This window comes from Lycorma delicatula, chromosome 2 (genome assembly GCF_047948215.1).
Source record: "Lycorma delicatula isolate Av1 chromosome 2, ASM4794821v1, whole genome shotgun sequence".
Lineage (NCBI taxonomy): Eukaryota > Metazoa > Arthropoda > Insecta > Hemiptera > Fulgoridae > Lycorma > Lycorma delicatula.
Genome location: NC_134456.1, coordinates 177,171,628 through 177,187,028, shown reverse-complemented (window position 1 = coordinate 177,187,028; position 15,401 = coordinate 177,171,628). Strand labels below are relative to the sequence as shown.

At 30.5% G+C, this 15,401-nt stretch overlaps 1 protein-coding gene across 1 annotated transcript in view; it reads right to left on the bottom strand.

The window, feature by feature from the left end:
- Window positions 1-15,401, bottom strand: part of loaf (low-density lipoprotein receptor domain containing lost and found) — a 501,189-nt gene that overhangs the window by 72,055 nt on the left and 413,733 nt on the right. Inside the window, exon 2 of the mRNA XM_075358030.1 lies at window positions 13,633-13,856. Within this exon, the coding sequence (XP_075214145.1) occupies window positions 13,633-13,851 (219 nt within the window). The 5' untranslated portion in view covers window positions 13,852-13,856. The remainder of the gene's footprint in view (window positions 1-13,632; window positions 13,857-15,401) is intronic.

The window sequence follows — 15,401 nt, the reverse complement described above, 5'->3', positions numbered from 1 at the left end:
ACATATAAACAACCTTCTGATATATATAATCCTTATCAAAATAAAGTGATTAAATGCATATATATATATATATATAATTTTCTACAGAGCAGCCTTGGGTTTTGTATAATAACTTATACATGCTTACCAAACATTGGGTCGATAATTATTGTAGAATGGCTTTCTAAAGATACGACAAAAATTTTAAAAGTAGTTCTTTACTTTCATTAATCACATGATGCATGATTTCAGTTAAATTATTAAAATTGGGTTGATAAAATTGACTTTATTTCAAAGTATCTTAAACACACTTTGAATACTATGGTTTAAATTTTTATTACCAGTAGAGGAGATCAAATATTCTTTCAATAGCCATTTCATATCACACAATTTTGGAAGCAGAATATCTTGTTTTATTCATGTTTTATTCTTGTTTTATGTATATTGTTTTTCAGTTTTATGATATATTTATAATTTTGATGAAAATACATCTTTTTTGACTCATGGTAAAGACTTTATAGAAATAGTATATACTGAAAAACTATTGAACATGAAGTGATGTAGGACACTTGAAAAAAAAATTGTTTAAAAAATATTGTAAAAGATGTTCAAAATTACGTACGGTTTTTTTAATTACTTATATCAAATCATTATTCTTACAGGCCGAAAGAAAATAAATTGATAAGATTTTGTACCATTCTAGACTAATAACAATCTTAACAGTTATTAACTTCAAAAAATATTTTGAGCTTATTTTTTAAAATAAGGTGGAATTTCTATTCTTTAAATAATTAGGATTTACAAAAGATAAGACTTGGTATTTATAGAAAAGCATTAGTATTGCCTATAAAAACAGCCATGAATCTTTCAAGCTTGGAGTGATGTTATTTACTTCATGCTTAATAACATCTATTACCAAATAAACATATAACTGTAGTAAATTAATATTATAATTCTGAAATTAAATAAATTGTATTATTGTAACATTTAATAACAAATGAAGACAAAATGATTAATTATTAAAGATTTTGAATTCTTAAAAAAAGTGTTAAAAAAATTAATTGAACAATTTATTCTAAATTTAAATTATGATGAATATTAGTACATTTTAATATGTTATTGTTGATTACACTTCCTAACATTTTATTTAAATATTAATTAATTTACTTTATATCGATAAAGCAAGATATATCTTTTACACAAATTAAAAGATATGTATTTTATATCAATATTTGATACATGATTTATATTACAAATAAGATAAATAGGTATAATGCTACAGACCTTCATTAAACGGTACCTAACCAGAAAAAAAATAAATAAATGACTATAAAAACTAAAACTAAAATTAACAAGATTTTTGTTTTTTAATAATCATTTTATTTTTAAATAATACAAATAAATGTAACCATATTAATTGACAAAGTAATAAAATCGGATTGTATACACAAATGATTGTCTTCTGGGTTTGCACAATTGTGCAAACATAAAAAAAATAAATGATAAATGAAACTAAATTTAAAATTAAATAAATTATATATAAATTGAATGAATAATTTTGTAAATCAACACATTTTTAACAAAGCAGAAGCCGATTTAATAACATTAAAAATTATGATTTCATAAAATTGTTTATAAATATTAACAATTTTAAATAAATATTTAAAATTGCATAAATTACTTAACATAGTTAAAGGTAACTAATGAGTAATAAATCAATAGAATAGTATTTTGTAGATAATTAACAATTAATAATATAAACACACATCTCGTTGTATCGTATTTTTCCTAGAAGTTAACCATAATGTTGATAAAAAATCTTATCTTAAGCTTACGAATTGCTGGCGCGCACTAGAACAAAAAATTACGTTTTAGCGCAGTACCGGGTTGATTAAGTCTCTACCGAGTCTTTAACGAAATTTAAATTTGGGTCTCCATTTATTTAACAATGACAACTTCAAAAAAAAATTGACTGGTAGTCGGCAAATTCCCTTTTCGGCATTAGAAAAAACAAAATGATGGCCTTCTCATATTTTTATTTGATAAAAAAAAAAATTGTTTTTACAATTTTTAAAATTTTACTATATTAACCTCCAAGAGGATCGTGGCCCCTCCTTGGATCCGCCAGTGGCACTTATCCAATTTTATTACTTTGTCATTTATTACGATTACATTTATTCGTATTATTTAAAAATAAAATAATTATTAAAAATCAACAAATAATACTGCTAATTGTATACATCTACGCAGAATAATTATGAAAAACGAACAAAAGCCGTTAAATAAATTTTTCTTTATTTTCTTTCAGGCATTTTTTCAGGATACATCTTGACCACCGTAGGAGAAGAACCCGACTTATGAAGATAACGATCTCCACTCCTCCCCCTCAGTTCATACTTTACTGGGTTTTACCGGAGGTCCTCTTCAATGATTACATATTACAGTCATTAGCTAGGCCAAAGTCAGGATGTAACTGATGTAAATGCCCTGTAGACATTTCCATTAGTGATTATTAACTTAGCCTTGCCTTCGCTGTGGCTTCTTAGGACATCTACACTCTTTTGTCCTACATCGTTGCCTTCACAAGTATTTAACCGAGTTAACGAAAGCGCGAAGCTCGTGCCTATTTTCAAAATACTCTAAGAAACTCTAAATTCATAGACTGTAATGATATAACAAAATTAACGAGTCTAAATAAATGCGCTAATCTCATACAACACAAATATGTTGTTCGCAACTACGGCAATTTAGACCTACTATTGCTATTTAACTCAGAATTTAAAAATAAATGTCATCTAAATCAAATAAATTTACAGGATGGAGCACGAAATGATCCAACATTTATTTTGTCAATAATTGTTTAGATTAATAATTATTAATGTGTTTTAATTGGCAGTAGTGACAGCAGTTCAAGAATATTATTTTTTTATTTTTCCGAGTGCGCTGTTTATGTATCGTTCCAAGATAGCTGACAAAGGAAAAATGACTGCTGTACAACGCATAAAGACTGTGTTGTTTTTAAATGAAACGAAAAGTGTGGTGCTTACACAAAGACGGTTTCGTTCCCCTTTTCCAACTCGGTGGTAGCACTCATTTAAAACAATACGTAGACTTTACGAAAAATTTAATAGTGATGTTCGTTCTCCACAGAATGTTGAAGCCATCAAAGCAACGTTTCTGAGGTGCACGGGCGTAGTTTTGAGGCGGTCTGTGCAGCGAATTTTAAAACCTGATTTGCATTTGTATCCGTAAAAAATAACAGCTTAGCCTAGATTAACGGTTGACAACAAACATCAAAGAGTGACATTGCCTGAACCAGCTGGATACCAGGACGTACTGTTGAACAAAGTTTGGTTTTCAGATGAAGCACATTTAATAAAATGTGAATTTTTGTGCTTCCAAAAATCCATACGTGCTTCATGAAAAGGTGCATCACGCTCCAAGAATGACGATACGGGCCGCTATCTCAAGTCATGGAATAATAGGGCCATTCTTTTTTTTACAGTGAGTAATAAACGTTATCTAAATATGCTGTGTAATAATTTTGTTCCTCAGCTTCTTGCAAAAGGGTTTCGATTAGAAAACGAGTGGGTCATGCAGGGTGGAGCCAGACCGCACACAGCTAATGTTATTTTAGACTTACTGCATGAAAATTTTAACGCAAATGTCATTTCAAACCGATATCCTAATCGTTTTGAGCGTGAACAGAACTGGATCCCGGACAGTCCTCATTTGAATCCGTGTGATTATTCTCTTTGGGAATTTTTAAAGGAAAAGATTTTCATTAAACATCCTCGTACAGTGATGGAACTACGAGAGCTGATCTTTGAGGCTTGCAATGAGATATGTGTATACGAGGATATGTGTCGTCGAGTTATTAACAGTACATGAGTTCGCATTGAAGAAGGTGCTAGACGTGATTGTGGTCATATTGAACACGTGATGAATTGATATTGAACTGAACATAATTTCCAACTATATAGTAAACACGTTGTATTTTACTTTTCTGTATTTAGATTCAAATAAATATTTTTTCAAACAAAACCAAATGTTGGATGATTTCGTGCGCCACTCTTTAATTCAATTCGAATTTAACTTAAACTTTATAATTCAACTTTAAGTTTAATTTTAATCAGGAACTCCGTTTCACAATGCTCATCCATTCAGAGGAGATTCCCACAGAATTATTAAGTTTCTAAATCTCTGGTCTGGTAAGCTTTCGGGGTTGTGGTCAAAACTTGCACCCTCACACATCGCAGCTCCAGTTCAGAGTTCCCTACAATGTCAATATATCTCTGATCTGTCCGCTTTCGGGATCGTGCTCAATGCCTGCGCCGTCTCACATCACAGCTCCATCATACAGTTTTTCAAAATAACAAAATCAAATCTATCTAACTCGGGCTTGATGCTAAATCCACCTACCTTCGGCCAATAAACTCCAAGAGGGTTTTCCAGTTAACCCACAAATCCAGAAAGGAAATAACTCTCTCAAGCTCTCTAACAACTCTGGTACGTTCAGCTGCGTACTTCAGGCAATATACAGAATATTATCCACAGTATCATCGACCCTACAGTCCGGACTATGGTCCGAGTCTGCCAAACCAAACCTACCCAATTTCTCCCTGAAAAAATTATGTCCAAGAAGAAATTGAGTACTAGTACTCCTAACTGCCAAGTTTGTAATCTCATCTATGCGCCCTGAGGTAAGGTGACCTGATTTTTAGAAACGTAGTGCAAGTTCCGTTCTGTGGAAAGAATATTAATAGGTTATAAAAGATATTCTTGACCTCGCCACTATAAAGTGGCGAGGTCAAAGGGAAAATTGGACACTCAAGCGGCGAGTCAATATGGCGTGAGCCGCATTGTCGGACCGTGTGGGTGTTCTTGATGCCATTGCTTTGTTCAACCGGCATCAATAGTTTATTTAAGGGAAAGAGTCCTACCTTGCTGCTGTGGAAAGCTACCCGAGAGTTATGGCTGGCCACCAGCCAATTAAAGCTCCAAGCGCTATAATGTTGGTGGACAGGTACTTGCTAGCATTCAGCGACCTAGGCGTGGCAGCGAATTGCTGTCTTGACGAGATAAATTTAATTTATTGAATGACATATATATTTTAGTAGTTGGCGGGGTGGGCCTATCCATTTTAGAATATATGACAAGTGAGCGGTAGGACATGAAGCAAATGGTGCGTGACATCATGCTTAGTTCGCTCACGCAGTTAAGTTAGCTCTACCAGCTAGTTAGGACATTGGTCACTAAACTGATTCAAGGCTCAGTAGCCGTTTGTGGCACAGACATTCGGTATTATGCTTTAGAGGGGACCGAATGGGATGGTGGCGGTAAAAATGTCATGCAGATCAATCTCATACAGCCTAAACAGGCACCCGACTACAAATAAAATGTAGAAATAGCATTAAATTTTACATGCAGACTAATTCACTGTAAGAGTTTTTAACGATTTTTTGATTCTATCCTAGATAGATATTTACAAATAGTAGTCAGATTTTTGTTTTTAATAATTATTTTATTTACCGCTTCTTTGTTGTTTCCATAACTTTACCATTCAATTTACTAGCCATCTAGATATGATATTGGTATAAATTTTTGTTTTTTTTTTAGAAAAGTTGCGTTATTTAAATAGAAGTAGATCTAATTTAAATGCACAAGAAATAAAGAGAATAAGAACAGAAATAAAATACAAATCATTAATCGTATAATGATAACAGGTGGAAATATCGTGCACAGTTTCTGACCTACCATAGTCCATCATTAACATCGAAACAATGCAACGCATACCACCAACATACATCGCGTAGGCGGGCGCTATCCGCGATGCATTCTTTCTTTGTTTCGCTGAACATATTTTTTGGTTACATTTCGAGAACGATGAATTTTTCAAAAAATCACAAGAGGCAAAACGTTTTGATTTTTTATCCTTTTATGGAGCACATGATTAAAATTTGGAATAACTTAATTTTTTAACTTTGTCCTTCAGTGTAGCACCATCCCCTCCAAGATAAGACAATTTAAGATAACCTATGTTACTTCCAGATCAATGATCTGTTAATACCCAAAAGTTGGTTGTAATTGTTTGGATCTGTGAAACTACAGAAAGGAACGAACAAACAAACTTACCGCTACGTACGTAGCCGGGGGTAATAATACATAATATTATGTACGAGGAATATTTTTAAAGTAAGTACCGTTTTGAAATAAAAAAAAAAGCACACTATTTTTAACAATTTTATTTTTGTGTGAAAGCCTGTACTTTAATCTACTTTTCTACATAATTGCCACTAATATTAAGGCACATGACGTATCGTGCAACCAGCTTTTGAACACGTCGTCATAGAAGTCTGCCGCCTGACTTAATAACCACTGCAACACAATCGCTTTGACACCATCATCGTCGATAATTTAAGCGTTTGTCACAATTTCACAGACAGCACTTCTTGAAACTTGAGGAAACTTCAGATAACGAAGAAATCGTAAAGCGTTTGTTCTCTCTCACGTTTTCGTCAACTTTCTGTACCAAATCTTCAATAATGACAGAAGCTCGTCCATTCCCGTTCATGAACACTCTGGCGGCCAACTTTAAAAGCTCTAACCCATTTTCGAATTATTCCATCATTCATAATGTTTTCTCCACACACTTCACTGATCTGACGATGAATTTCAGCCGCTTTCACGCCTTTAGCACAGAAAACGAATCACACCACGTAGTCGCCGGATTCTCGATCAGCTGAGGCATTTTAAATACTAACAAACAAATGTAAACTCAGCCGAATATTTCTGTTATGGAGTCTGTGGCTTGCCAACAGATGCGAGTTCACAGTGCGCATGTGTGGAATGCCGACCGTAGTGTAGCAGCGGCGGACTTTCAAAACGGTACTTATTTTAAAAACATACCTCGTATTTCTACAGGTAAAATTAAAAAAAAAAAAATAATTTATTATTATTTATTTTAATTTTTTCTATACTGAAGCTGGGCCTCTCCGAATTATGGTTCCTAGACGTTTGTCTTATTTGTCATTGGTTAATTTAACTTCTTATTAGTGAAAAATAAAGAAACTCAACATTTTAAGAAGAAAACTTTATTTTATAATAAAGTTAACGTTTTTAATTAAAACGTTTGCCTGAAATTGTTGTGAATATTTAATACCTGGAGAAGAAAAATATTTCTTCTGAATTTTTATATTTTAAAATAATGTGAATGACATCTGTAAAAGAATTTCATATAATAAAATTATTGAAGACATATGAGGAGATAAATCTATATTTGTTTTTTTAAAGATTATATATCATAAGCACAATCAATTTTTTATAAGCGAAGGGAAAAAATTAGAAATGGTGATAGAACATTATTTAAAGTTAAAAGCTGTACAAAAGTAACCTTTTTACTTATAAATTCCATTTGGATGATGGTGTCATTCATCAAGGACATACAAAAAACTTTTCAATACTTGAAAAAATAAAATGGTAATACTTTTATTCAAAGAGTAATTCTTTGAAGGTAGGTTGCATGAAGGCGAAAAGTTTTTTTAAATATCTTTCTTTTTCTCGTTCCTTAGAATTCGATGATTTTATTACATTAATGGAATTTATTCTAAGAACGTAGCGAATGTTTTGTCAAAAAAAGAAAAAACCTCTTGCCGTTTCATAAAGCAATCTACAAAACAAACATTTATTATTTTTTGAGATGTTTACGAAGTTTTTTTACTTATTTGATTTTCATTCATTAAAAATATACGATTCATATAAATTTGTTTATTATATTCTTATAAAGCGTCTTCTGAGGTAAGATTAATTTTACTTCATTATAAAAGGTCTTCCGACGAAAACATAAATAAAACCTTTCTAAATAAATTTAATTCACAAAAAAGTTATGAGAACCCACTTAACCATCGTTATTATTCTGTAAATTATTTGTTGTATATTTATCTCCTTTTTTAACATTTGTTTCGTTGATTTAATTATAAAATATCCATATTTATAAATTTCCAATAACGGGAAAACAAAAAATTGAAATCGCTTGACAGTGCTCCTGATTCACGGACTATTGAAAGAGGTGTGAATAAAAAAAAAATAATAATAAAAAATACAGAAGAAAAAGAGAAATGTAAACTTAGAGGGTTAATAAAACTTCACTACCTTTAACCGTTACAAATAATTATTTAAAGTTTCCTTAATGTTTATTAGTAACCGAAATCTTTTAACTAGCTCTAGTTTATAATATTAGGCTCGCTTGTAATAAATATACCAAGTTTTAGCGTTCAAATATTCTTTCACTTTACACGCACTTAATACGCTTTTTATAAAGTATTTTCCTGTTAATACCATCAGAATGGAACTTGTCGGCAATAAAATGCAAAATGTTTATTTAAATTAATTAATTCCAGGTTGCTTTTCATGAACCAGTTGTGCAATCGCATTTTCTTTATTATAAATTTTGAAAATCTTTAATTCCTTAAACAATTGTTTGTTTAATTATAGAAGACAATTTATTCTGTATTTTATTAAAATCTTATCCGATTTCATATCATCTGCAGAATATCGTATAAAGATATATAAAATTTCACACTCAAGAAACTCCAAATTTCATCGATTCATTTAGCATTCATTACTACTAGTGACGCACAGTGAAATTGTAATTTTTTCCTGTAAAAAAATAAAAATAAACTTACCTTTTTTTGTGGAAATAAAGAAAGGAGAATTTTTAAAAAGATTCCATTCCTTATTTCAAATCACGGGTGCATTGGTGCCGGATTTGCCGCAACGCCGTTCAGTTACTGCTTTTCAGAAATAAAAAATTGTCTTTTCCCATAATATTTGTTTTAACAGAAAGCCAATAAAAAAGATAACCTAAATTATAAAAATTAGACCGCAGGAAAATGGTCCTTGCTTTTGAATATCCGTAGGTAAACGGCGAAAAATAAGTCGCTAATAATCTGGTTCACGAAAGAATGTTAAAAATTTCATATGAAAAAGATAAATTTTGCTTCTTATCAATGTAAACTTCAAATCGAATGTGAATTTTCATAACATTGTCATGTAGTTAAATGATAAATTAGCTGCCTTTAGCTGGGGACCGTATTCTTCAGGTCTACTATAATGCAAAATTAACGTTCCGGCATTGAAACATTTAGAAGTGTACCATTACCAAGACTACAACTAAATAAACGAAAAGCTAACACGTTGAAAATCACCAAATTACACCAAAAAACTTTTTTTGTTGTGTTTTAATAACCTATAAGGACTTCTTTTATTTACGGAGGTTTAATACTCTAACTTAGGTCGTTCTACCAGATTTCGATTATAAAGATGAATCTAAATATTATATTCTTAAATTTATTTCTATTAAGTACATAATATTGTTATAAAACTAAATAATTTACAAACGAAAATTATTCCAACATATAAAACATTAGCTCTTCACAGCAGCTAACATGCATTTTTTTCAGGTTCATCACAGTATACTGTTGTAAAACGCAATTACGACCCTTCTCTCTTTTTTTTCATTTGATAGTAAAAATTTGAAAATCCCAACAAAAAAATATTAAATTGCTAGTACTCATAAGAAAGAATTGAGAGACAAAATAGGAGAATTGCTTATTAATGACCAATTTGAGTTCTATTTTAGGATTACAGAGTTAGTTGAAAGATAAAGACACATATACAGCTTTTCTAGATCTATAAAAAGCTTTTGACAAGTGAATTGGACTGGGCTGTTTGTGATTCTGAAAGTGTTGAGGGTGAAATACATTGACAGAAAGGGTAATATAGGGGTTTGATAGTTTCTATGCTGGTGAAACGGCAGTGATAAGGTGTGAAGAACAACAAGAAGAGGTCAGCACTGGACATCGGCAGGGCTGCAAATTATCACCCCGTTTGTTTTTGTTTTAAACATAAAGAAAGGACTGATTGAGATAAGAGAGAAGTTGGGGGAACCGGTAGGAGTATGGATGCATGGAGAATGAGTAGATATGATGAGATTTGCTGATGATTTAGAAATGTTAGCAGAGAATGAGCAGGATCTAATGTTAACGATGAAAGTGATGGAATTCGTGCTGAGTACAGAGTATAATATGTGCAATGATAAAATTAATACTAAGATACTTGTGGGAAGTCGGAATCAAACGAAAGCACAATTCGTTCCGGGAGAAAAGTGTTTAGAAACTGTGGACTGCTCTACAAATTTGAGCCGTAGGATAAAGTAAGACGTTCGAAAAAAATAAATAGTGAGCCTTATCGATCAGGTAAGAATGGATTTAATAAAAATGGTAATTTATTTATATCAAACATAATGATGACCTCAAGAAGAGGCTATTAAAAATCTTTTGTATGGAGTGTTTTTATACGGAAGCGATACAAGGACTCTTGGAGTGGAAGAGGAAAGGAGAATTAAAGCTTTTGAGATTAGTGATACTGCAAAATGAAGAAAACCTGATGGATGGACAAAGTGACTAAGAGATAATAAGGATGGTTGACATTGATTGAAAAATTCAGACATGACGTCCCAGATATCGATTAAAACGATATTAGAAGGTGTAATGGAAAGAAAGAATGGTAGAGGAAGATCGAGGTTCACGTTTATCGACCAGGTTATGGAAGAGATGGGATGTGGCACCTACAGAAAGTAAAAGGTTTACTAAATATTGGCAAGTCTCAAATCAATTGCAAAGTTATTCTAGGATTGTCAACAAAATAAAATTCTTAGGTTGTTTATTTTTTTATTTGTCTTTCTGGATAAGAAAAAAAGTTTTTTCACTAACCTGAAACCACAAAATATAACAAAATTTAGCAAAAAGTTAATCTTTTTGCAAAGGTACTTTGTCGTAACGTATCGTAAAACGTGATTAAAAATACTTCAAATGACAATAATTTGGGGAATTTGAACAAAAGATTGATTTTTACATTAAAAAATTTGCAGTGTTGATTAATATTAAAAATGATTAATATAAATCATCTGCGATTAATATGATTAATATTAAACAATATTTCCACTCAGCATCTAATTAAATATATATACTTAAAGAAAGATTTGTTTGATACGGCCGGTAAAAACAAGAAAAAACTGACAACAGACGTAGGACTTTCTCGGAATGCGGCTTTGCCGCATGACTACTGCGCAACTGTGGGCTGCTACTGATGTACGGCTTATACAAACATACACTCACAACTTTAAAATATTTATCATATTATTTACATATAAAATTTTTTCGTTTACTTAATCCATTGATTCTAACTAAAGTGTGCGGGCATACTGTAATTAATTCGCGCGGGTGTGGCGGTACTAGCGGCGATAGTTGGCTCTAACTAAACTAACGTAATTTCACAACTTACATAGAACAAATTTCGCTTGTCCAATCGGAAAACTGGTGTAGCCGTGAGGCATAACGCACTAGGTACCGAGCGATCGAGTTCGAGATTCAGACAAACCTATTTACTTTTTTGCATTTTAAATATTATACATTTATTTAATTCTATCGCTCAGCTGTGACGCCAAGACATAGCAGACGACTACAACAGCATTTTTAGGGTAGGGGTGGGATTAAGTAAACAATTTTTTTTTTGCAAATGTTGTTATTTTTTAATTGTTAACAAACGTACCTAAGAAAAATATGTTCTTAATTAGGCGAAATCTCGAGATACTGAGAGTGACCTTACTCTACATTCTCACTCGTTTGACCTCTTAAGTTGATAATTTAATGGCATCAATGCCCCATATATAGAAGTAATCTGACCAAATTTTGTCAAAATCGGTCCAGTAATTGTGGAGATATAAGATGATTTGGAGGCCAACACCGAACACACACACGTACATATGAGCATTAACATCCGGAAAATTTCAATCCGGTTTTTGTGTTCATTAGGTCAAAATGTCAAGTTCCGGTGAAAACTGCATATCTCAAATTGGTCAAAAATTTAATTGATTACAATACTTTCCCTTCTAGAGCTATTTCTCTTTTATAGCGCTTTCTAGACGGTAAAAATAAAAGTAAGGAAAGATTAATCTATTTTTAATGGTTGCGTATTTACTGCCCTCTAATCCTTTAAAAAGATTTTAAAAGTGTTCATAACCTTCCAACCACCCATTTTTAGAAAAAAAATTGAAGTCGAAAGGCAGAAAAGTTAAATATACTTTTAAAAATCAAAATTTTAGTCTATTTCAATGGAATGGAAATTTTCAATTCAATTCGTATATATTTTTTTATTTAAAAAAAAATTATGAAATGTGTTCAAACTTAGAAAAATTGATTGATTGATTTTCATGAACTGAACTGTTTTTATTTTGTAGAATAAATTTCTCAGGTAGTCCAGATCAAAGAGTTTTCCAGATAATTTAAAAGAAAATGTGTTATTAAATAAAAAACTAAATTGTTTACATAGTTAATTAGGAAATATTATTATTATATTTCTGTAAGCAAAAATTTATTATTTTTTTATTTTAACTATTTATTTATTTTTTATATATTATATTTTTGTAATTTTTTTATTATTATTTATTATACGGGTATTTTTGTTATTATTATCTTTTGTTGTATAATTATGTATACTTTTAATTAAAGTATATTCGCGCGAAAATTTAAGAACGTTACTTCACAAACTTAGGGTAAAAATAATATCTATTCCCTAACTGAAGAGACCCTAATTTTTTATTAAAAAATCTCTTTGAACTGATTGTCTACATTCCTTTCCTTATTTTTATCAAAATGTAGATATTTGCAAGAAATGGCAAGAAGGCCGTTTCTTGCAGATTGATTTCATACGAGAATCGTTTCTTTGTAGATCTATCCTGTTTTGTATAAGAAACACTATAAAATTTATAAAATAAAATAACTTTTTAAAAGAAATATAACTGGCTAAATAAAAAAACCTCCTAAAAAGTAAAAATAATAAAAAATTATTAAAATTCTTTAAATTTCGGCTTTTCAACGCCAAATTAAGGATAATATGTTATCACTAGTTGTTTTTAAGTCGGGTCTGACTTCAAAAAATCAAAATTTAAAGGATAATTGAAAAACTATTATATTTTTTAGTTTTTTAAGTGTTTTATTATTTATTTATTTTTTAAGGATTTAGAGATATTTATGAATTCATTTTTTTCAGTTGTTTTTTTTTTTATTTCCAACAGCATTTCTGATGACATTATTTTCTGATTGCTTAAATAGAGATATTTTTTTAATTTATGAAATTGTAACTCTTTAATGAAATTGCAGTTTTCCGATAATCGGAAAATCGAATTGACAAAATATACACAAACAGTGAGAGAACAACGAGAAAAAATTATTTATTTATGCAAAAAAATATGAATATTTTTGAATTTCATTGCGCGTACCAAGTAGACGTAATAGTGAATTAGATTTAAACGGAGTAAAAAAAAAAGGAATTGCTTTTAGCTTCCTTCAAATTTTTAGGAAAGATTTATATGGTAGATAAAACATTGCAGTGGCTAAGAAAGTTGATCGGTAAGTAATATTAGATGACATCCATCGTTTTTATCGTTATTGTATAACGAATTATTGCCCAAACTCATCGGAAAAGATAGCAACGATTTGTATGTTGTAAATAAACGATTTTGAGTTATCAACTACATAGTTAAAACTCTTGAATTACTTTAAAATTACAATCCAAAAAGTTGTTTATATTTACCTTGTGACCGCCGACAGCATGAGCACCATCGAAAATGTAAAGATGATCATTACAGTCTAGTTGTAATGCATCAAATCTTAACATAAATCGTTGAAGGATTGAATGCGTCTGGAAGGTAATAACGCAGTTTAAATTGCGCTCGTTTTGTGACTTTAGCACTGCCCCATCTACTTTACGATAAAGGTGCTGAAGGAAATCATTTCTGCATACATTTTGCATATCATCTGAAACATAACAAATGTAATACATAAAATAAAATATAAATCAGTGAAAATCTGATTATTCATAATTATTTTTTAGTTGTAAACTAAAAATAAAAATGTAATAAATACTCAATTTTTTCTTGCTTGTTTTTAATTATTATACAAGGAAAGTTTTGCAAAACGACGGAACAGATTACTACTAGTTTCAAGTTAGTTCGTGTTTAGTTAGGTCCCAACCTCCACTTTAGGCGCTTTAGTTGAGTATTGATCGGTGTTTAGAGGAAATGATTCCTTGCTTGGAGAGGATTGTCCTCATCGTACAACAATATTTATGTGGTACTGAGAATTTGAAAGAGGAAATTTTGTCCTTGAGGACGCTCCAAGGTCAGGTCGACCGTATTCGTCTGTTACTGAGGGGAAACATTGTTGCAGTACAAAAAAATGCTTGAGATTGGCAGGTTTGTGATCTACTATCAAATAGAGGTGTCCTTGGAAATTAATGGAAACATGACAGTTTTTCTTTGAAGACTGATTTCGAAGGATGGAGAAGTGTATAATGTGCGGTGGAAATTATTTATAAAAAATGAAGTTGTAATGCAAAACTTTCCTATTGCTCTTTGTATACGTTTAAAAATGTAAGAAATAAAGAAAAAGTTGTAAATGGTGCTAATACTTTTTTTGAACTACATAAAAATTTTAATTTCATATTAGTAAATTATGTCGTAATATAATCTCCAAATATTTAATTTTATCCAAAAATGCGGAAATAGAAAGTGCATATAAATTTATTCCAGTCACGATTAAACAGGAAGTTCAAGGAAAGTAAATCATAGGTAAAAAAAATAAAAATATAAAAAAATAAGGGTTCACTTTTAAATATCAGTATCAGTAAAAACTTAGGTTTAACTGTGTATTGAACCTTCTAAAATAAATTCATTCTATATATTCTTTCATTCCATATTTTTGCACTAATATTCAAAGTAATTTAAAAAATAATAATAAAAAAAAAAATATATATATTTTTTTTCTTTCTTTATGGTACTCATTTGTCGCCTTATATTATTTATTCCAATTTTAATTATGGCAGCAATGTAAAATATCAGAAGTTGGAGTTTTGCTTGTATCGGAGTTAGTTTCTGAGAGTAATAATTTTTGTTACATATTTCTCTCTTGTGATTGGAAGAGGAAACATTTATTATCAAATTTTTTTTATCGAACTGATTATAAATTTATTATCAAAAATTTATAAACAAAATTTTGCTGTTGATTATAAACTCAATCTCGGGTGGCTTGGCGTACTGATATGAAAAAAATATGTTCAGTTGATCGAAGAAAGAGAGGGAAAGAAAGTATTTAAGTTGTTAATTTCCGTGTAAGCCTGTTTATGGGATCGTGTATTCTTGAAATACGTTATACAGTTTTCGGGCATGATCTAAGCTCTTGTCAAGTCACCTTTAACTTTACTACTACTGGAGTTTATACTACTGGAGTTTTCTTATACATAAAATCATTTCTGTTTTTTAACAAGATTAATATAACAAAATTAATGATTTGCATTAGATATCC